General features: G+C 44.4%; 1 protein-coding gene across 23 annotated transcripts in view; it reads left to right on the top strand.

Moving 5' to 3' along the window:
- The window catches only part of SEC31A (SEC31 homolog A, COPII component), a 67,146-nt gene that overhangs the window by 25,448 nt on the left and 18,805 nt on the right, over positions 1 to 22,893 (top strand). For 10 of the 23 annotated variants that reach the window (XM_084855491.1, XM_084855487.1, XM_084855485.1 and 7 more), the window contains 8 exons: positions 1,663 to 1,740; positions 4,091 to 4,157; positions 4,278 to 4,456; positions 12,069 to 12,195; positions 13,710 to 13,855; positions 14,603 to 14,776; positions 15,763 to 15,936; positions 21,361 to 21,493. In XM_084855491.1, the coding sequence (XP_084711617.1) occupies positions 1,663 to 1,740; positions 4,091 to 4,157; positions 4,278 to 4,456; positions 12,069 to 12,195; positions 13,710 to 13,855; positions 14,603 to 14,776; positions 15,763 to 15,936; positions 21,361 to 21,493 (1,078 nt within the window). Of the gene's footprint in view, positions 1 to 1,662; positions 1,741 to 4,090; positions 4,158 to 4,277; positions 4,457 to 12,068; positions 12,196 to 13,709; positions 13,856 to 14,602; positions 14,777 to 15,762; positions 15,937 to 20,520; positions 20,614 to 21,360; positions 21,494 to 22,893 lie in introns of all 23 variants that reach the window. The other 13 variants (XM_084855473.1, XM_084855494.1, XM_084855480.1 and 10 more) reach the window with 3 other exon arrangements.

The following is a 22,893-nucleotide window of genomic DNA, read 5'->3' as shown; positions in this document are numbered from 1 at the left end:
AAGATTTAAACTTTGTGTGTTTTTTAGTTAGTCCACTTAACCCTGTTCACGGGAGAGAAATTCACCTTGACCCAAGAATTTATGGTTTGCCTCTCTCTTCACATTGGCAGTTTTACAGTTGTGCTGTAGTCCCTACTGCAGCATTTTATGTTGCTGCTTGGGTGTCTGACAATGTAATATATCTCTCTAACCTTCTGAGTTTTTCTGGAAAGAGTTATTGCACTTGGTCTCTACAGAGGCAGCACTCCTTTGTTCTGAATCACATAAAAGCTTGTCGGGTATATTATAAAAAATGAAGGCAGGTGATTTCTCTAGTGTGCTGCTTTGAGAGGAACAGGAACCACAGCAGCACAGCCAAGTCTATGCTACAGAGGAAAAAGCCAGGATTCGTGCCTCAAGAATTTCAGCTGTTGTTGCACTAGCCAGGCTTTCTTGCGGGGGCTTTGCCATTTTTGCCATCTCCTGCTGGGTAAAAGCAGCAAATTAAAATCATACTGGCTAGGAGTGTAAGTTATGAGCGAGGAGGTCTCCTGGTTCAAATCTTGCCTTAATGAAAAATGACTCAGGCAAGCCAGTTTTTGCCATATTTGTGTGTTGCGCTAAACCATAGTTTAGAGCAGACTTTCCCAAACTGATGCCCTCCAGATGTGTTGGGTGTCAATTCCCATCAGCCCCAGCCCATATGTCCAATTGTCAGAAATGGGAGTTGTAATCCAAAACATCTGGACAGCACCAGGTTGGGGAAGGCTGGTTTAGAGCAGGTGTGGGCAGAAAGTAGATCTTAAGATGTTTTGGACTTCAATTCCCAGAAGCTCCTGCGAGCATAACCAGTGGTCAGGAATGCTGGGAGCTGAAGTCCAAAACTTCTGAAGATCTCCTTTCTGCCCACCCCTGGTTTAGAGTGGCATGAATGAGCAAGAATGAACAGACCTCTGCTGACTGTCATTACTATTCGGCAGAATCATATTGGGATAAGGCATCCCAAGTCCAGCCTGTGTCAGGAAATCAAAACCCCATCTAGAGGAACTATGCAGATCAGCATATTCTTATTCTGGTCACAGATTTCATGGCTCTTGAGATTTCTGGTGTTGAGAAATTTCAGCACAGTGATGCTTGTCTGTAATGACAGGTATTCCTCAAGCTAGTCCATGCAAATCTTTCTCTCTCTCTCTCTCTCGCTTGACCCTTTGCAAAGCCTAGAAAGAGATATTATCTTAAGCTGCCAGTTACTAATGGTCATGCAATTTCTGCTGAACTTGTATGCTGAAAATGTACTCTTTCACTATAAGCTATCCTTCCTCCCCCTTAATTAATCTCGTATTCATGCAGTAATTTAGGATCTAAAGTTGCAAAGTATTTCCCCCCGACTGTCACCTCTGTAGGGTTGCCTCCCACTCACTCCTCTGTCAGTGTGGGTTGCAATTATCCTCGTACATCCATATATTTTGACAAGCATTAGTCACTTTGTGAGCGACGACTTAGAAAGGGAATTGGAAGAAGAAGAGCTGGTGGCCTCTTCAGAATTGTTGCTGGAACTGCAGGTTTACTAACAAGTAGATCCTTTGGGGCAATTGGGAGCTATTTGGGGCTGGCTTGACTGCACTGGTGTCTTTCTATCTGCTTAAATCATTGAAACACACCCTCTTCTCATCTGCGAGGAAGGCTCTTGAGGAATCTGACCAGACTGCACAGAGCGATGGCGAAGAGGGTTTGGCTGCTAAGGATCCATTCTTGGCAGAGGTATTCATTCTCTTCTATGCTAAAGGTGCTATACATTGGGTGCTTATTCAGTGTCTCCAGACTATCTAGTTTGCTCGTGAACGTGTCTACATGTGTGTGTGCGTTGGATGTACACTCATAGATAGATGGCTCTATATATGACTGAGGAGAATAAAGTATGCTGCACTAAGGCAAGACTGTATATATTCTAAAAATTATCCAGATTCTCTTGCACCTAGAAAAAAGTAAAACTTTACATCTTGAGTGAATATGCCAATGAACCTAAGTTATGTGTATTTCCTGTGACATTGGGCTGTTTGCACATAATGGCAGTTCCTCAGTTCTGCACTTGATGCTTCCACTTTCAGTCAACAGCTGGTATTGTCTGAATCAGGAATTCTGGGTTGTTTAGGAGTTAAAAAATCCAGAGTTAACCTAGCAATAAACCATGGGCAATTGTTGGGTGAACTCTGTGTTATTTAACCCCGAAACAACCCAGAATTCTTGGGTTCAGTCATCACGATAACAACCCAGGAAAGTGGAAGCGGTGAGTTTGGACGCTGCTCTTGCTCAGCCGTGGCAATTCCTGTGTTAACCAACGCAGGAATTCCCATTACATGTGAACCACATCAGGCTCCAGGTTTTGAGAGCCTTTGGGCATGACAGCTTCATTGGGCCCCTGCCTCAGTGAGTCTCCCTACTCACCACCATTGTCACTAGCTGCTATTGCTCCTCACCCTCTTTCTTATCAGACGTACCACTTGCTTGCTTGACAGGAAAAGAGGCAGTGAGCAAGTAGGTGGTGGCACCTGCTGCTGCTCTTTCTCATCACCACCGTTGTCTGGGCCAGAGCGAGAGGCAGACAGATAAGCAGGTTAATGGCGAAGAGGAGGAGTAACTCCAGGGGGCTCTTGTCAGTGGGCCCCTGCTGGGGTCTGGGCCCTCGGCAGGTGCCCAACCATGCCTACCCTTGATGCTGGCCCTGCAGCCCCCACCCCACCACCGAACGCCAGGCCTGGCTCTGCTGCTTCCTTGTTGCACAGTGCAGCTTCTTAACTCCCTTTTTGTGGGCACTCCGGCACCAGAGGGCAGCAGTGCCTAGAAACTTGTAATAGAGCAGCCTTCCTCCTAACTCCCGACTGGGCTGTCTTGAAAAGAGGTATAAAGGCTCCCAACTTGCTCATTCTCAGGAAGGAGGCCAGAGAGGTAAAATGGCATCAGATACATAGTCTGCATACAAATTATATGGGCTTCCATATAATTTGTTGGATAGAATGGAACAACATGACTGTGTTTCCGGTTGTATCCCTTTCACGTGTCCAGGAATGTCTGTAAGCTTGGGAGGGCTAATTATATTTGCCTGCAGATTTTATACCCGTTTAACAGAATCTCTTCTACAAGGATGCAGCTCATTCAAAGGGAATAAGGCTATTTTCCATTTTTGCCCTCTGACTTTGGAGTTAGGGGGTGTATGTTATAAAGCTGGAGTATACGTTGCGTTCCTAGTATGTAAGGATGTTGGGGGGAAATGCACAATAATTCAGATGAGTTTGGTTTCTGTGAATCCAACCTGCAGACTCTGCAGTGGAGCGGATTTTTCTGAGTTGCGTATATGCCACAGGCTTGCGGACTGTTTTTTTTGCTGTTGGGGGGGGATTTGCACAAACTTGTGCTAATGTGCACTTGTGCAAGTGGAACAAAATTCTTGTACATCCCTAAAAAAAATCCAATCCCATCAATGAGTGGATGATGGAACGAAAGATGCCTGACAATCCACGAAACTCAGACGGAATGGATTTAACAAAACCTGTACATCCCTACAAGCATGTACTGACTGTGCTTCAAGAGGCACCAGTGGGTATTTTGATGCATGTCCCAAACTCACATATTTTCGTGCATGTCTCCTGGTTCCCATTTGTATTACGAAAGTGCAGCTTTATTGATCTCTCAACATGATGATCTGATAACTGGGCATTTTAGTTGAATGACCATCAGTCCAATCCTGTGCCTGTTTACTCAGAAGTGAGTCCCATTAAGTTCAGTGGAGCCTATGCCAAGGTAAGTGTGCATAGGGTTGTAGGCCTAGATAGGCACAGTGTTGTCACTATGCTCGGGGATTTCCTGCTCCCCCACAATCATGGCAGGGGGCTAGACAAAAGGACTTACACTTTGTAAGATGTACAAAGATGTACTTTGTAAAATATGTGCAGCAGTAATAATGCTCTCCTGTTTGTAAGTTAGTTGCCTCTTAGGGAAATGACAGTATGACCGCGTAGCTCGTCTTTTCAGTGCAAGCTGTGTGCATTCCAATTTTGTTATATTTAAACAAGTTGTTACAACCACACTAAACTGCCTTTTTTCTCCCTGCTAGAATACCAAAGATGAGATTGATATACCGCTATCTGCAAATGAAACATTTAACATTACTGTCACTGGAGGTAAAAACAAACTTTTGTACAGAGCTTCTTCAAATGTGACTAAATTTGACAGTTCCGCATGTCTTTGTCAGGCTGTAGTGGTGATTCTCGGCATGTATTTTTTTATTTCCCTTGATACAGATATTGATGGCTTGATCACTCAGGCCTTGCTGACTGGCAACTTTGAAAGTGCCGTTGATCTCTGCCTCCATGACAATCGCATGGCTGATGCCATTATACTGGCAATAGCTGGTGGCCAGGAGCTCCTGTCCAAGACACAGAAGAAATACTTTGCAAAGACACGAGGCAAAATTACCAGGGTATGTAAGCCTTTAAATTGAAGGTGTGGGCAAAATGTGTGTGCTCGTAATCTTATCATTTATCCAAAGGATTAGGCAGAAGAATCTAATGATCTAGAATTCAGGTAGACAGGTGTGTCTATTTACTGGAGGATATATTAACATTAGATTGTTTATGTACTTTGCAGCCAAAGATGGAGAAGCTCTATACGGTCAGTAAAAACAAGACCTGGAGCTGACTGTGGCTCAGATCATGAGCTGCTTGTTGCAAAATTTCGGCTTAAATTGAAGAACGTAGGGAAAACCACTAAACCATTCAGGTATGACCTAAATCATATCCCTTATGAATATACAGTGGAGGTGAGGAATAGATTTCAGGGATTAGACCTGATAGACAGAGTGCCTGAGGAACTATGGACGGAGGTCCGTAACATTGTTCAGGAGGCAGCGACTAAATCCATCCCAAAGAAAAAGAAATTTGCAAGAAAGCAAAGTGACTGTCTGATGAGGCTTTAGAAGTAGCTGAGGAAAGAAGGGAAGCGAAAAGCACGGAAGAAAGGGGAAGATATATCCAGCTGAATGCAGAGTTCCAGAGAATAGCAAGGAAAGACAAGAAGGCCTTCTTAAATGAACAATGCAAAGAAATGGAGGAAAACAATAGAATGGGAAAGACTAGAGATCTCTTCAAGAAAATCGGAACTATCAAGGGAACGTTTTGTGCAAAGACGGGCATGATAAAGGACAAAGAAGGCAGGAACCTAACAGAAGCAGATGAGATTAAGAAGAGGTGGCAAGAATACACAGAAGAACTATACAGGAAAGATCTGAATGTCCCTGATAGCCATGATAGTGGGGTCACTGATCCTGAGCCGGACATCCTAGAGAGTGAAGTCAAGTGGGCCTTAGGAAGCATTAGTAACAACAAAGCTAGCGGAGATGACAGTATTCCAGCTGAGCTATTTAAAATCCTGGAAGATGATGCTGTTAAAGTGCTGCACTCAATATGCCAACAAATTTGGAACACTCAACAGTGGCCACAAGACTGGAAAAGGTCAGTTTACATTCCAATTCCAAAGAAGGGCAGCGCCAAAGAGTGTTCAAACTACCGTACAATTGCGCTCATTTCATATGCCAGCAAGTTTATGCTCAAAATCCTACAAGCTAGGCTTCAGCAGTATGTGAACCGAGAACTACCGGAAGTACAAGCTGGGTTTCGAAGAGGCAGAGGAACTAGAGATCAAATCACCAACGTTCACTGGATCACGGAGAAAGCAAGAGAATTCCAGAAAAACATCTATTTCTGCTTCATTGACTACGCTAAAGCCTTTGATTGTGTGGATCACAACAAACTGTGGCAAATTCTTAAAGAGATGGGAGTACCAGACCACCTTAGCTGTCTCCTGAGAAACCTGTACAAGGATCAAGAAGCAACAGTAAGAACCAGACATGGAACAACCGATTGGTCCAAAATTGGGAAAGGAGTATGACAAGGCTGTACATTGTCGCCCTGCTTATTTAACTTATATGCAGAGTACATCATGAAAAACGCCGGGTTGGATGAATCACAGGTCAGAATTAAGATTGCCGGGAGAATTATCAACAACCTCAGATACGCAGGCAATACCACCCTAATCGCAGAAAGCGAAGAGGATCTAAAGAGCCTCTTGTTGAGGGTGAAAGAGGAGAGTGCAAAAGCTGGTTTGAAACTCAACATTAAAAAAACGAAGATCATGGCATCTGGCCCCATCACTTCCTGGCATATAGAAGGGGAAGAAATGGAAGCAGTGACAGATTTTATTTTCTTGGGCTCCAAGATCACTGCAGATGGTGACTGTAGCCATGAAATTAAAAGACGCTTGCTCCTTGGGAGGAAAGCTATAGCAATCCTAGACAGCATAGTAAGAAGCAGAGACATCACCTTGCCGACAAAGGTCCGTCTAATCAAAGCTATGGTTTTCCCAGTAGTAACGTATGGCTGTGAGAGCTGGACTATAAGGAAGGCTGAGCGCCAAAGAATTGATGCCTTCGAACTGTGGTGCTGGAGAAGACTCTTATGAGTCCCCTGGACTGAAAGGAGGTCAAATCAGTCCATCCTAAATGAAATCAACCCTGAGTGCTCATTGGAAGGACTGAAGCTGAAGCTCCAATATTTTGGCCACCTAATGCGAAGAGAAAACTCCCTGGAAAAGACCCTGATGCTGGGAAAGACTGAAGGCAAAAGGAGAAGGGGATGGCAGAGGATGGGATGGCTAGATAGCATCGCCGATGCAATGAATATGAACTTGAGCACACTCTGGGAGAGAGCGGAGGACAGGAAGGCCTGGCGTGCTATGGTCCATGGGGTCACGAAGAGTCGGACACGACTTAACGACTGAACAACAATGACATGTCAACATCAGATCAATTTTTGGTGTGGGGAGATGACTGAACTCAAATAATGAGCCAATCAGGAGTGGGCTGTGTGATTGCTGGTTCTTCCCCCTGTCCCAGCCACTTCCCAGAGTGAACTTCCAGCCTTAACCACAATTAACATTGTTGTCAGTATAACTCTTAATTGCAATTAAGGCAGGAGCAGGGAGCTTGCTTTGGGAACGGAGCATATAATCCAGCCTCTGCTCTAGTCTCTTAACCACTGTTGACAGATTAGCCTCATAATACCTGTACCAGCCCAAAGAAGTTCAGGTAATGGGGGCTGTATTTTACATAGAGCAGTCTTCCCCAACCTGGTGCCCTCCAGATGTTTTGGACTACATCTCTAGCCACTACACCACACTGGCTCTCAATTTTACATGTTAGCTATATCCAAGGATGCTTTTTTGGGTCAGCCTTCCCCAACCTGGTGCCCTCCAGATGTTTTGGACTACATCTCCCAGGATTCTTGACCATTTGCATCATTCTAGCTAGGCCTGCTGGGAGTTGAAGTCCAGAACATCTGGAGGGCACCAGGTTGGGGAAGGCTGACCCAAAAAAGCATCCTTGGATATAGCTAACATGTAAAATTGAGAGCCAGTGTGGTGTAGTGGCTAGAGTACTGGACTGAGAGTCGGGAGATCCGGGTTCTAGTCCCCACTCAGCCATGGAAGCCCATTGGGTGACTTTGGGCCAGTCACAGACTCTCAGCCCAACCTACCTCACAGGGTTATTGTTGTGAGGATAAAATGGAAGAAGGAGGAAGATTATGTATGCTGCCTTGAGTTCCTTGGAGGAAAAAAGGCAGGATATAAATGAAATAAATAAATAAATAAAATTGTCCTGTTCTATCTAGGGTTGTAGCATTTAATCAATTTTGTAAAAATGTACTTTAAAAAAGAGTGCCCCCAATTTAGCAGGCAACAGGGTTGTTTTTTTAATGTATTTTTTAAAATAAAACTGCTGATAAAAACTGCAAATAGTTTTCTCTCATGCCCAGAAGAAATGTCTCTTCCAAAATTACTATTATTTGCAACATCTAAAATCAAAGAAAACATGCTTCTGAAATACTGTATTTACCTGCATGCAAATTTAACTAACTAAGACTGGAAGCCCCTAAAATTAGGGGCTTCCGATCATCCAATGCAGGATGGAAGGAGCAGTGAAAGCAATCTTTGCCTCCTCCTCCTCCTCCCGCCCTACATTTTTTGCTAGACGGGCTTTTATGCCCATCTAGCAACACCACTTTGGCGGGGGGGTGGAAAGGAGGCTGGACAGGCCTCAGGATAGCTCATATCCTGCCCTCCCTGGTCCCCTCCCCACCCACCGGAGTGCTCTCTTTTGGTCATTTAGCAACTGGGAAGCTAAAAGTGCAGTAAGCCAGAAAAAAACCCTAATCCTCAACCTGGTGCAGACAAGAAGATGGTTTCAGATTTTTCTGCACTGGACCAGTTTTCACTATACTTTTTTTTTTAACTGGGATACATACATGCGCTGCTCAATGCACGCTGACATCTCTGCCAAGGGGAGGGTAACAACAGGACTGGCCCAAGACATTTTGCTGCCCGAAGTGAAGAACAAGATGGCGCCTCCTTCCATTCCAAGTATGAAAGCCAATTAGCCTGCCAGGTGAATCTGTCTTCAACCCTGATGACAGTACAGCATCCTTCACCTGAAGGCGGCAGGCTAACTTAGGGGGCCACAGAGCAGGGTGCATGGCGCACAGGTTTTTCTTCAAACAGCTTGCTACCACCTCCCAAAATCTGCTGCCTGAGGCAACTGCTTCACTCTACCTAATGGTAGGGCTGGCAGGACCATGCATCTGCTGTTCTGTTTGGGCTGTACAAACCCTTGCCAGAGAAGGGAGTAGCCCTTAAGGGGATCAGGTCCTAAAATTAGTGACTGGGTCCTAAATTCCATCCACTGCTGTTGTTGCATAGGATGACAGGCTTGTGGTTCTGCTAAACCAAAAAGCGAGCTCTGTGTTTTATTAAGTAAATAAAAGCTGGGACATGGATAGCTTCCTAACAGATGCCTGACCTTGGGTCAGTCCATCTTGAAATTGTGTGAAGAGAGATTTCCCCAAATGCTCATCCAGATTGGCTTTCCCCAGATGGCACCAGCTTCCTCTCATCCTAAACACACTTCCATTTCAGGTTGCCTGGTTTGCTTTCTAACTGTCCCATCAGTCTACTCCAGTTGACAGCTGTTCACACCTCCTCAAGATTGAAGTCTTCATTGCTTGTCCCTACGAAGGCCACTTTTTGCTATGAGGCAAAAGTAAATCAGTCCTCCAGCAGATGTAGATAAAGTAATGTTGGCACAGCTTTAGGCAATCAAGTTCCTGAATTAGATTACCAAGACCCAGGAAGTTCTAGCGGTAAAACAAAGGGTTCAGTTGCCAGTGCCAGTCTGTGCACACTCTACGGTTTTTAAAGGTATAGAGCTTGATGAATAAAACATTTGAAAATACCAGATAGCAGAGCTTAAGAGGTGTGGAATTACCTGCCAGCAATAACGATATACTGTGCTGCTGGACTTTATCCTCTTTCCACCTGTTCTCATACTGCTATGTTTTTATTTATTTTTTCATACATTTTAGTTTTTCCTCTCAGTTCTCTGTCACTTTACATACACCATATTCCAGTTTGTACCAAATACATACTTTACTTGGGGGTCTTGTTTAGTGTATGTCTTCTGGTACTCAGTGTTTACAGTGTAAAAAATCTTAGCATTCTAATTTATCAATGGATGTGATGGAGAAGCAGAGAAAGATACACATGTTCTTCTGCTACCATCACTGCCCTATACTTACTGCACTTTCGTCATGTTTGAAGCTGCTAACAGCAAAAGAAGGCGAGGATGTTGCTGGAGTATAAATGGGCTTATGCAGATGCAGTAAGATACAGCAAATGTAGGGAGATAAAAGGAAAAGCAGGCAGGATAAAGTGGGACAGAAGGTAAGAGCTGATTAAGAGTGTGACAGAAAGCCAGCATGGATGAAGCGATACAATAAAGGGACAGGAGAGGGGGAGAACTTTTGTGACGTGTCCTCAGTTGACTGAAGAGGGGAGATACAACTGGCCAAAAGATGAGCAAGAAGATGTTATAGTGGTCAAGGCAGGGCTGGTGTCAAGGGTAGGCACAGTTGGGCACCTGCCCAGGGCCCAAACCCCAGCAGGGGCCCACTGACAGGAGCCCCCTGGACTTTCTCCTTTTTTTCACCACTGGAACCTGCTTGTTCACCTGCCTCTTGCTCTGCCCAGATAACAGTGGTGGCGGTGAGGAGAAGGATCAGTAGATGCCACTACTGACTTGCTCCCTGGCTCTCTGCCTGTCAAGCAAGCAAGTGGTAACAGTGATGAGAAAGAGGATGAGGAGCAATAGCAGCTAGTGGCATTGGCAGTGAGAAGGTCGACTCGCTGAGTGGTGGGGGGCATTGAGGGTGTCTTGCCCAAGGGTCCTCAAAAATCTGGAGCTGGTGCTGGGTCAAGGTGACTGGCATTTGTGAGAATGGACTGGGTTTTAGTAGTAGAAACTTCAGGGCTAGGAAGGAGGTAGATCTGGGCCCTACTGGTAGAACTCTGGGTGATTTGCAGTAAATGGGAAAGGATTTCTGATGCCCAGTCGTTCAACAGTAGCACTGTAAAATGACTCCCCACTCCTCCCCAGTGAGTTATACTGCTGAAATGAAAACGCATGGGGTAACCAGGTGTGAATTTTGGTGCAGCATGACTGTGAACTCCATTCTGTTCTGTTCCTCAAAACAAATTCCTGGGCTCAGAATTCTTTAATTCTAAGTATATGTCTAAAAAATGCTTTGGGGTGGATTTTGGGGTTCTAATTAAAGAACACACACCCCAAAATAGATCTCTGAGCCTGAAATCTGCCTATCCCTGGCCTAGTAAGCATAAAGAGTAGATGAGGTGACAAACCTGCATTTGGACTGTACCACTTCAGACTGCAGTGAAGTGTCCATAATTGAATGTTCCTCCTTACCAAAGCTGTTGGTGCTGCTACTATATGCAAAAAAACAATATGTCAACAAAAGGCTTGGCTACAGCTCCTTCCCCTGATGCCTAGTTTTCTATGGGGAGAGCATTTTCATATGGAGAAGAAAGCATTCAGGCAAATTGAGCCTCCACATGCATACCAAAGTGGTACAGTCCTGACATCATCTGTTGTTTGGGAGAGCTCAGCCCAAGAAAGACCAGTTCTTGGAAATGCTGGAAAGAAAGAATTGGTAAGGTATGGCAGTGGAATGGATGGGGGAGGAAGTGGAATAAAAAGATGACACAAGGCTGCTGGATCCAGCCTTGAGGTTATAGCGCTCTGAGGTAGTAAATTGGACTGTATCGCTTCAGACCCCAATTGCACTTTTGAATGTTCCTGTATGAGACATAAACTCCCTGTAAGTGGAAAAGCTAGCACAACCAAGAGGACTGAAGTACGACTTTTCTCCCTTTTATATACTAGTTTTCTACTTGCAAGGCTTTTAAAGTGGGGGGCACACAAAACATCCGATCATCAATCTGCACTGTGAAGTGACACAATGGCTGGGTTCAGACAACACATTAACACATACTTACGGGGTGAGTATGGATTGAGTGTAAACCATGGCCTGTTGTTGAAACATGGATTATTTTGTTGTCAGAACCCATCTGTGATAACAAATTGTGGTTTGTTAACCACAAACAACCCACAGTTCACAACCCAACAGCAATCGGGTTGGACTCAATGGTCTTATAGGCCCCTTCCACCCCTCCTATTCCATGATTCTATGAAACCAGAGGTTCTCTTCATGGGTTGTTCGTGGTTTAACAAACCATGATTTGTTAGAGTGTCTGGGTTCAGACAACACAATAACCCACAGTTCGATAACCCACACTCAACCTGTACTCAACACTTCAGTGTGGGTGATTGTGTTGTCTGAATCCAGTCAATACATTCTGTGTCCTGAAAACTCTTATCACGTCATGCTCCTGCATGTGTAGATCCATCCCTGACAGATTGCAATTGAAGTGATCCTATTAGTGCAGCAGTATAGTAGGAACAAGAATACTGTACAGTGTAAATGTAATTTTAAAGCAAGACTTACAGAACCTTTTAACATTCTTGGCTCTTAGTGTGTTGTGTATCTTGTGGTTGGGACCCTTGCTCAATAAAATACTCAGTGATGGGAAAGGACATTCTGAATGGACAGTTTGTATTTCTTCCTTTCCAGCTCATCACTGCAGTTGTGACCAAGAACTGGAAGGAGATTGTCCAGTCTTGTGATGTGCAGAACTGGAGAGAGGCTCTAGCTGCTGTGTTGACTTACGCTAGGCCAGATGAATTTGCAGCTCTCTGTGGTAAGGAAAATGGACGTAGATAAAGTATTGGGTTACTCTTTTTTCATTTAAATGCAACGTATTTTATTTTATACCTCTTGTAATATACTTCAGTGAAATAGTACATGGACACATCTGTTACTAATTTCTTTAATTTAGACTCTCGGGATTTTAATTCCTAAAGCTGAAAACAATATTCCAGTTCTTCTATTGTACGCATCACCAAATGCTACCACACCCCAGGTGCTAACAGTGTTCTACTGGTCTGTGACAGGAAGGAGAATTCATATGGGAGGCAGGCATTCTGGAGCTTGGCAGTGTTCATGCTCTATTGGAATATTAGGCAATGGAACCAATTACCTGGGGAGGTGGTGGGCTCTCCCACACTGGAGGCCTTCAAGACGAGGCTGGACAGCCATTTGTCAGGGATGCTCTGACTTGGATTCCTGCATTGAGCAGGGGGTTGGACTCGATGGCTTTGTAGGCCCCTTCCAACCCTACTATTCTATGATTCTATGATTCTATTGCAGGCTTCCCCCAACCTGGCACCATCCAAATGTGGTAGGCTACAACTCCCATCATCCCCAGCCAGCTATGATCTGGAGGAAGGCTGGTCTATTGGATTAAATAACACCATAGCTTTATTAGTCTCTTAGAGAACTACAGATCAGAACACAGCAGCAGGGAACATCCTCTAGAAGTTGGCCCTCTTTGCTCACTTAACGTGAAAACTTTCTAGATCTTGAACTGCCTTAGTTTGCAGTTGGTAGCACCAACTGTGGGAGGTCTTCTGAAAAATCAGCCCTTGAAGCAAAATCCAAACAACCTTTGATTACCTACGTGAGGCCCTTCTAGGGACTGCAGTATATTAACTGGATTTGATATAATGAGGCAGTTCGCATGTAACAGCAAATCGTGGATTAATTAACCATAGGCTAACCCCTGGGTTGTTTAACCCTAAACAACCCAGCACTCCGGGTTCACACATTACTCCCAACAACCCATGACCCAGACAACTGTAGGTTGTGGATTAAAAGTGGAAGTGAGGAGGGTGTGGGGGGCAGCATGTCCACTTAGTCCCACTCGTGCAGAGCAAATCTGAACCTTGTCAGTTACTCCCCACTGCAATTCTGACTCTGTTCCGATGATCCTCCAAAGTGAGACCAGGGTTTGGACAATCTGATATATGCTTCCTCATTTTCCCTCTTCCCCCCTCTCACACACTGATTCTCTCTTCCTTTTCCTGGTTGCTATAACCACACTTCATTGCATTGTCCAAATTGGGCAACTGAGGTTAGCACTAACCATAGTTTGTCTGATTTGGATGTCACAGGAAACAGTGGTTAGAAGAACTCAGCAAATGGAAGAGGGAGCAGGTACACGCAAGTGAAGGAAGGAGTACTTGAAGCCTCAACACATTCTTCTCATTTGGAACATGACCACTGTACCAGATATTTCATGTGTTTTAATGATTTAGGCTTTTTGTTGTAGAAATTCAAGCATATCTTTCCTTTGCTCTTATTCCTAATTCTTAGATTTGTTGGGTACTAGACTTGAAAGTGAAAGTGACAGCCTTCTGCAGACGCAGGCTTGCCTGTGTTACATTTGTGCAGGGAATGTAGAGAAGCTGGTTGCCTGCTGGACTAAAGCCCAGGATGGAAGCAATCCGCTGTCCCTGCAGGTTAGTGTCTTTGTTAATTGGTTCCCTTTTGGCATGGTCCCTTGTGAGATACGTGGCATTTTAAACTTTATTTGAAATTCTATAGGCTTTTGGAAGCCCCTTTCGTTATTTCCATTTCCCTTTGAGTGCAAGCTGCTACTGTAAGTGGGCACCTTCAGAGGGTCCGGGGGCCACTTTTGACTTCCCCAGGCCACATTCCTGCCGAATTCAGTGGTGCTGCAGTGGTAACCCCTCCCTGCTATAGAAGCTTAAGAAGGTCACATTTAGCTTGTTCTCAAGCTATATTTGTCCTTTGTACGCCTCTGTAGCTTTTTGCCACCAAAATAGCGGTTTGCCAGTTATTATTTTGTGCCACCACCAAATTCAACATTACAGCTGCGGGGACCGCACTTGAGTATAGGAGGGCTGTACGTGACCTGCAAGCCATGTGCCGTCAACCCCTAGTGTAAAGCTAACAAACAAATGGTTCGCACACTTTTTTCTCAAATGTTGATCAGCTGCAAGGTTATAGCTTGCCATTTCTGGTACTTGGGCTTGTGAAAATAAGCCAACTGTGGCCTTGTGTAATTTAATGGGTTGCAGTATCTGTGCTCCAACACAACTCCCATCCCCCTTAAAAGGGATGTGACTACCACCATCACCTCCATCAACCCCTGCAGATTAGAACCGCGTACATTAGTAAAGCTCTTCGTCGAGTTGTGCTCTGCTTTCCACTTAGCTGTCACCTCTTTTCCCTTCTCCTTCCAGGACCTCATTGAAAAAGTGGTAATCCTGCGTAAGGCAGTCCAGCAGACACAGGTGATGGATGCCAATGCTGTAGGGGCACTTCTGGCTGAAAGGATGAGTCAGTATGCCAACCTCTTGGCTTCGCAGGGCAGCATTGCTGCAGCATTAGCTTTCCTTCCTGCTAACACCAACCAGGTAAATGGGCTTCGCTGCTGCATCTTTTTTCGTTTTTCTTCTTCTTTTGCCTTACGCTAGATGAACAGACTTTGAAAACACAGGAAACTTTCTCTTGCAATATAGATACCAGATAAAACTGACATTTGGAGACATTTCATTTATTTATTTACTTATTATTACATTTATACCCCACCATTTTCCTCTTGCAAGAAGCCCAAGGCAGCTTACATGGTCCTCCTCTCCATTTTATCCTCACAACAACCCTGTGAGGTAGGTTAGACTGAGAGTCAGTTACTGGCCCAAAGTCACCCAATGAGCTTCATGGCCGAGTGGGGACTAGATCCCGGATCTCCCGAGTCCTAGTCTAACACTCTAACCGCTATACCACACTGGCTCTCTTTCACCTACCAGGCTCATTCATTTTACTACTTGGTGGTGGGGTTTTCTGTGTGTTAAAGTGAGAGGTGAAACACTGCCTGATAGCCTGCAAAATGTCAGTGTATTTAGGGAGAAACTCAAAATGGGAGCAAAGGCTTAACTGGAACTATAGGAACTGCTGTCGCCGTCACCGTACAACTGTGCCTGACAGTTCCTCTCCCCATGTCTCTCTCTGAGGGGTCTTTTTATGTCTTTCACCCTGAGAATTCCTTCCCTTTCCTCTGGGGGAACTTGATGTAAATTCCTTCAGACATTTTGACTCATGTTCATGATGCTCAATGTTCCCCCATACTGGGGTGGTGAGGTGTCACACTTCCGGAGGTTGCTGAATAACAAATGTAGCTTGCGTACTGTCTGAATTAAGCTAGCCCAATTTAGATTGCCTTCTAAAGCAGCCTTCCTCAACCTGGTGGCCTCCAGATGTGTTGGGCTATAGCTCCCAGCATGCCCCAGCTAAAACATCTGGGGGGCATCAGGTCAAAGAAGGCTGTTCTAAAAATTGGGGAATGAACCGGGCTCACTGGTCCTATGTGTGTGTGTAAAATTCCTTGTTTTATGGTTTGCAGCCAAATATTGTGCAGTTGCGGGACAGAATTTGTAGAGCTCAAGGAGAGCTTCCCAGGGGCCCAGAGGCACCGAAGGCACCTTATGAGAGACAATTTGCAGCCAAGGAAAGAGTCGGGCCTGCAGCTGGCCAGATGCAGATGCCACAAGTCCCCGCCCAGCAATATTACCAGCAGGTAAAGGACCTCTTCAGCAGACACACTTAAACTTCCGGTTAGGCCACTCAAAACATTGTTGTTTGAATCGTTCCATTTTGTGTTCTGCGCGTCACTGTCACTGGCGTGGGTATGAAGTGCCTCTTGCAAGCCTTTTGAATAGTAACTTGTGTGTGTGCTTTTTACAGTTTGTACAAATGCATCTTGTACTTCATTTCTAGAAAGCGCTCTTGGAAATCTTTATCCACCATCCTGCTTGAAGTTTCATGTGATGGCAAACCAGCTTTTATTAATGTAAAATGCACTTTTAAACACTTAAGTGTTCAGGCACCCAAATACTGTTTGGAAGATTCTTTTGTCTGATTTCCTCCCCCTGCCCCCTTGCTTTAATTCCCTATGTGGGTCTTGAATTTCAGTCATGTTTACCGCTATCTCTTCAGCTGAGAATAAGCTAGCTAATTTCCCTCCAAAGCTTATGTCTCTGTAGTCTACCAATATATTTGCCCAACAGCTGTGAGAGCAATCTTAGAACTTAGTTAAAGTAGCCCATTTATAGCAAGCTTATAAATAAATAACCTGTCTTGGTTGTCTATGGTGAGCAAGAATTTTCTCACAGATGACCAAGTAGGGAGGTATTTATAAACTGGAAAAGAGATGAGTTGTTCTTTTAGGCTGTTGTTCAGGCCACAAATGGCTAGCAGGGAAGAGATGTTTGTGGACAGAGTGGTTGCTGAACATTGTTATAGGCTAGTAACTTCTGTAGGTCTTACTTGTGTGGCTGTTTTATAGATGAGAAGAGCGCAACCTGCAGCTCTTTGTTCCATTGCCCCAAATGAATTGGGCAGGGCCGGCACTAGAGGCTATGGGCCCTCTGGCAACGATCTTTGGGGAGCTTCTTCTCTTCTCCTCCCTCAGGTCAAAGGGTGCATGTTAACAAAAGCAATTAACTGCTCCCCCTCCCAATAATCAACACCTATTGGTTTTGCAGTTAATTGCTTTTGTTAGTGTGCACAGTTCGACCTGGAAGCAGAATTGGAGTCAGATTTTTCTTCAGGCCTCGCCACCAGGCAGGTGGGATAAGAGCAGCTCAAGGAGAGCGGATGCAGCAAAAGCACACTTGGTTGGGGTGGGCTTTTGTCAGCCCATTGTGTGCTGAAAAGATATGCAGGTACATATGAGTCAGGGTTAGGTGGTAGAGCCAATTAAAAGCAGTTATTAGGGAATGGGAGGTTCTAGGTTGGGGAGAGCCAATTAAAAGCAATTACTTTGTCAACAGTCTGCATCTATTCCTGAGGAGGCCAAATTAATTATTAGAGAATGGGAGGTACGATGCAGAGAAAGGGGCTGTCTGTATATCTGAGCCTTTAACATCCTGGTGCCCTCCAGATATTTTGGACTACAACTCCCATCATTTATGAGCACTGGCTATGCTGGCTGGTGCTGATGGGAGTTGTAGTCTAAAATATCTGGAGGGTACCAGGTTGGGGAAGCCTGGTATATCCAAGCCTAATAGGAGGGTGACTGTTTGGAGGTATAGTTCCGGTTCAGAAAACACTATTGCTAAGGACTGGTTTGAGATGGCAAAAATAGTTTAGAACTGCAGATGTAGTAAGATGTATTACTGCGTAGCCCGAAAGAATTTGGTGATGCTGCCTTGCCAAGTATAACCGACTACTTTTATACCTGCCATATGCAAAGCTATGAGTCATGGGCAAGGAGGAATAGCAAGCATGGCATGATGGGACTTGCAGTCCAATACATCTGGAGGTAACCAAGGTGGGGAAGGCTGATCTATGATAAGGCAAAGAGGGCAAATCTCTTCTGAAACCAAAATAAGGAAAGAGAGAATGGCCTGGTTTGCATGCAACGACAACCCAGAGTATAGGTTGAGTGAGAATGGGTTGTTGAATCATGGGTTGCTGTTGGATCGTGGGTTGTCATTATGTGCAAACCCTGTACTATGGTTTAACTATGAGTGGTTAACTATGAACAACCCAGGAAGAGAAGCCATGGTTTGTTGTTGGGTTATGAAGTCTGGGTTGTTTGTGCTTAACAACCCATAGTTAAACTATAGTGCAGGGTTCACATGTAACGACAACCCACAATTCAACTACAACCCATACTCGACCCATATTCTGGGTTGTTGTTAAGTGTGAACCAGGTCAGTCTCTAAAATGTATATGTTATTATTGGGTATTTAAAGAAAAAATAGCATATAAAATACAGAATGGAACTCCCTTTCGGGAGAAGCCAGACTGGCCCCTTCTTTGATATCTTTTAGGCAGATGGTTTTTAAGAGATTCTTATTCCGCCAGCCTTTTAGTGTATTTTAATCTTTCCAGCTATGGTTCCATTTTATCTTTTTTTTTAATTCTGGCTTTTAATGGTTTTTGGTTTTAATTGTAATGAGATTTTAATTTCTGTAAACTGCCTTAGTCATTTCTAGAGCTAAAAGGCAGTATATCATTTTTTTCATAAATAAGATTTAGTCACGCCATTAACAAAATGGTGAACAAAAGGAAATATGTTTTGTCTCAAGGATGTTTCTCTTCTTGTTGCGTGGAGAGACATTTCAGCGTGGAACTACGTTGTCTTGGCAAATGGTTGCTCCCAAGCTGGCATTTGTCAAGGTAACATGAATAAAGAGGATAGGGGAGATGAGGAACAGTTGGAAGAGTTGGGTGCTTAGTCAGAACAAGAGAAGATTAAGGGGAGACATCATAGTGTTTTTCAAATATCTGAAAGGCTGTCATACAGAAGACAGAGCAGACTTTTTTCTGTTGCTCCAAAGGCAGGATTAGAACCAAAGGGTAGAAGTGGCAGGGGGAGCAAATTTCAGCTAAACATTAGGAGAGACTTCCTGACAGTATGAGCTGTTGGACAGTGGTATAGGCTGCCTCGGGAGATAGTGGGCTCTCCTTTGCTGGATTTAAGCGGAGTCTGGCTGGCCGCTGGTCAGAGATGCTTTAGCTGCAATCCTGCATTGAGCAGGGGGTTGGATTAGCTGACCACCAAGGTCCTTCCCAACTCTTACAGCTCTGTGATGAGAGGGATGGGTGCTTAATCCTCCTGTGCCTGCAAATGTTCCCCACAGCCATTTCCATGCAAGCCTGCTTTCCTTCCAGTTTTGGAGCCTGGCTTTGAGGGTGAGGGGAATGATTAAGAACAGTTGGGAACGAGGAGGGAGAAAGGTTGGGCAGGGAAAGAGTTAAGCACCCTTGCATCCTGTCTGCTAATTCTCCCCAACAAATACTTCTTCGTCTCCATGTTTGTGTGACCCTGGCAAAGACAGGTTTGGGAATGTCCAGTACTGCTCGCAGTGTAACATCATGCAAACCTGGTTTAAGCTAACCAGGATTCCTCTCATAAGCAAACTTTGAAGTGTGCTTTAAAAAATCATGGTCACAGGAATCCTGGTTAGCTTTAAACATGTTCACGCTGGTGCCAGCATAATATTAAATGGTGGTCAAAGGAAACCGCAGGAGGGGAATTCTGTACTTCTGCAAACCATGGTTTACAAGTCATGCCGTTATGTTCATACCCAGGCCATTGCTGTTTAGCAAAGAGAAAAACTATGATACTGAATGGCCAAGCATAGTTTGAAAGGGAATGGGGCACTTTATGCTTGAAACCATGTGCATATATTTAATTTCACGAGCTTGAGAAGCATGTATTGTTTCCTGATTGTTTCTGGGTTGAACACCAAAACACAAATGGACGCCTATCTCTTTCTGAGACTTCAGTGTACACCAGTATGCAGACAGAAAGTGGATTGCTGGTTTGGGATTATAGAATTAAGATATGGACAACTGCACAAAACACATATAGACTTTGTAAAAATTGATAAATGGACGAAGTCCTTTCCTTTTTGTAGCTTAATTACACAACTCCGTGTATTGTTTTTTTGCAGAGGCCATATGTGTCTTATGTACGAGTCCATGTTTTAATTCTGTAATCCCAATCCAGCAGCTGTGGTGAGACATACAGCACTCTAGTATTTTGCGTGAGTCGGTATTCCCCCACCACCAGCCCACCCCAGAATCTTTACTTGTATGTTTGGGATTTCATGCCTCACGCTGCACATGGGTTCCTGTATTAATGTCTTAACAATGGACGTTCCTTTACAAGCATGACATATGAGGATCACTATTTTTAAATGTTCTAACATCGACAAGTGTGCGTCCGTTTAATTCTTTCATCTATAAAGCATTTGGCGCCAAGGCTGCAGTTTGCTGTCAATTTTTGTCTGTGGCAAATGTTGCAAAAGGGCAGTGTAACCGTCAGTCTGACAGAAGGGCATGATCAGATCTGTCCTTAAGACTGCAGAGCGCCGCTAAGTGTTTGCTGCCTGTCTTCCCCACGCGTGTCATGCGCGTTGTCTGTCCACTTGCCTCCGTGTCCTTGCTGCTTGCCTCCTAGCGTGCCACAACCAAGATTTTAATTGAGCCTCATTACAAAATGGCATGAAATCTAGAAAACCTCGTTTGCTTTCATTAGTGCGCTTTTGAGCATTCTGGCTGTTTTGACAACCTTCAGGTTTTTATTTTTATTTTATTTTTAATTTTTTAAATTTTTCCATGATTGGTATCTCTCTGTTCAATTCAGGTTAGAGTTGCCCCTACTGTCACTACCTGGAGTAACAAAACCCCCACTGCCCTTCCCAGCCATCCTTCTGCAGCCTCTCCCTCTGAGACACAGGTATAACATCCATTATTCCTCTTTGAGCAGGATCTGCTCTCCTTCTATATACCTTTGAAATATCGACACTTGCACACATATCCTTCGTGCCGCCCCCTGCCCCCCACCGCCCCCTTACCTTTTCATACACTTTGTATGTATGGAACTCCATGCATTCCAGGCCATATGGGGAGCAGTCTCAGGTTTTCAATTCAATCAGGTTTCATTCCACCGCCCGTGTTGCTATTGCTGTATTTAAAGATCCTTGCAGGAGCCCAAAGAAAATGTCAGCTGGTCTATGAATCAAATTTTGAGTGTAAGCAATAAAGCCCCCTAACTATAACCGGGGGTGGGGGCAGAACAGATGGGCTTAAGTCATCTAAGCTTCCTTCCCCATCCTCAGATTTCTCCCTAACAAGTAGAATAACTGGTTTAGCCCTAGAAAGCATCTTGAAACAGATGCCCCCCCACCTCCAGTAAGAAATTCAGCATACATTAGGTTGCGCCACTTCACCAATGTCTTTGCAGATTAACATTGCCAGCTTTTTGGTAGCCTGTTACATAGTCTATCTTTTCATTCAAACTCCCTGGCGTGCAAAGATGGTCATATGATAACGGTGGACAGTAGAAAGGAATGACACATGGGCTAATGGCTGCTGTAAGTTTAGAACCTTTACATAGGAAAACCATAATCCCAGGTCCGTCCTTCATTGCTGCCACAAAGCAAACCTAACTTTATTTTAATTTTTCACCTCATTTGTTTCGCAGGGAGAAAATGCCCCTCCTCCTCCAGGGTTTATTATGCCAGGGTCCATCAATCCGAATGTACCACCACCTCAGCCTGCACCTCCTGGCTATAACATGTACTCGCAGGTTGGGGCACGACAGGGATATCCACAGCGTAAGTAGTTGCAATCTTTCCCTCTCTCTCCCTAAATAACAGTGAGTTCATGCAAGCTAGCTTGCTTTAGATTGGGTGGAGCAGTGTGACATGCTGTATTCTTATAATTTGACCTGACATGCTATAAAAGTAAGGGTGTTGGACCTCTTTCAACCCAAGCTGAATTCCATTTCGAAGAAGCTCTTGGGGCCACATGCCAGTGATAGGCTGGGCGGAAGGTGAAGGAGGTGGGGCCCAAATACCAGCACATTTTAGCTTAAAGCTCTTACTGACTGGGTTCATACAATACAATAAGCCACACTCAAGGATTGAGTGTGGGTTGTCGTTGAACCATGGATTATCGTGTTGCCTGAATCCAGCTGCACTAACAAACCATGATTTGTTGACCACAAACATAAAGAGAACTGGGACATTCCTGCCCTGGGTTCTACCTTCTCCAGTGTCCACCTGATGAATGAGCAAAAACCCTCAGGATGTCTGCCTCCACTTTGGGCGGTTGTCCTCACTGACACTCAGAGCTTCAGCCCCTTTACTCTCTGTGTCAAAGAGACACTCAATATGGCTAATTGGTTCCCTCTGTCCAATACAGGAGAAATAACAAGGAAATATGTTTTTCTAATGGTAGTACAATAAGACAAACCAACACGTGGGATTTTGTAGTTAAAAAACAAACAAATAAAAATGTATTTAACATAAGAAGAGTTATATATTATTATTAATCAATCTGTGCTTGGTCCTTACCTACCTACCTACCTACTCTACCCTTTCTAAATCCTATTCCCAAAACCCCACTCACTAGATGTAGCTTCATCAGTCCCTAAGGCCCTATCCATCCTCTGTGAATTCATTCTTTTTATAACCTCAGAATCCTTATACACAAGCCCCTCCCACCTTTCATTCACTCTCTAACACTCTATTAACACATTTAACAATGCAAACACATACATTAATATAACAGGCATATGTTACAAGAACCCATGGATTGTTGTTGGGTTGTGAACTGTGGGTTGTTCGTGGTTATCAAACCATGGTTTGTTATCGCAGCTGGGTTCAGAAAACACGATAACCCACATTTCAACAACCACCCACAGTTCAATGACACCCCATACTCTCAACCCTTGAGTGTGGGTTATTGTGTTGTGTGAACCCACCTTGGGTTCCTTAAGGAGGAAAAAAGGCGGGATATAAATGTAATAGATAAATAAATAAACCCAGTCACTGCCAGTAACGAAGCCTTAGGAAAGGCATTTCAATCTTTTATAAAGTGGAAAAGCTCATGCAAAAGCCAGCAAACCCCGATTAGTTGAGGGAAAATGCTGGGCCGGAGGAAGGGGTGTGGACATCTCAGGCCCCTAGGACAGCTGGATTGGGACCCCTGGAGGGCTGACTTTGGCACAGAG

The sequence above is a fragment of the Heloderma suspectum genome, chromosome 5, assembly GCF_057233095.1.
Source record: "Heloderma suspectum isolate Gila_16-S chromosome 5, 16-S_ref, whole genome shotgun sequence".
Classification (NCBI taxonomy): Eukaryota; Metazoa; Chordata; class Lepidosauria; order Squamata; family Helodermatidae; genus Heloderma; species Heloderma suspectum.
The sequence above is the reverse complement of the archived record's forward strand: the minus strand, read 5'-3'. Positions and strand labels throughout refer to the sequence as shown.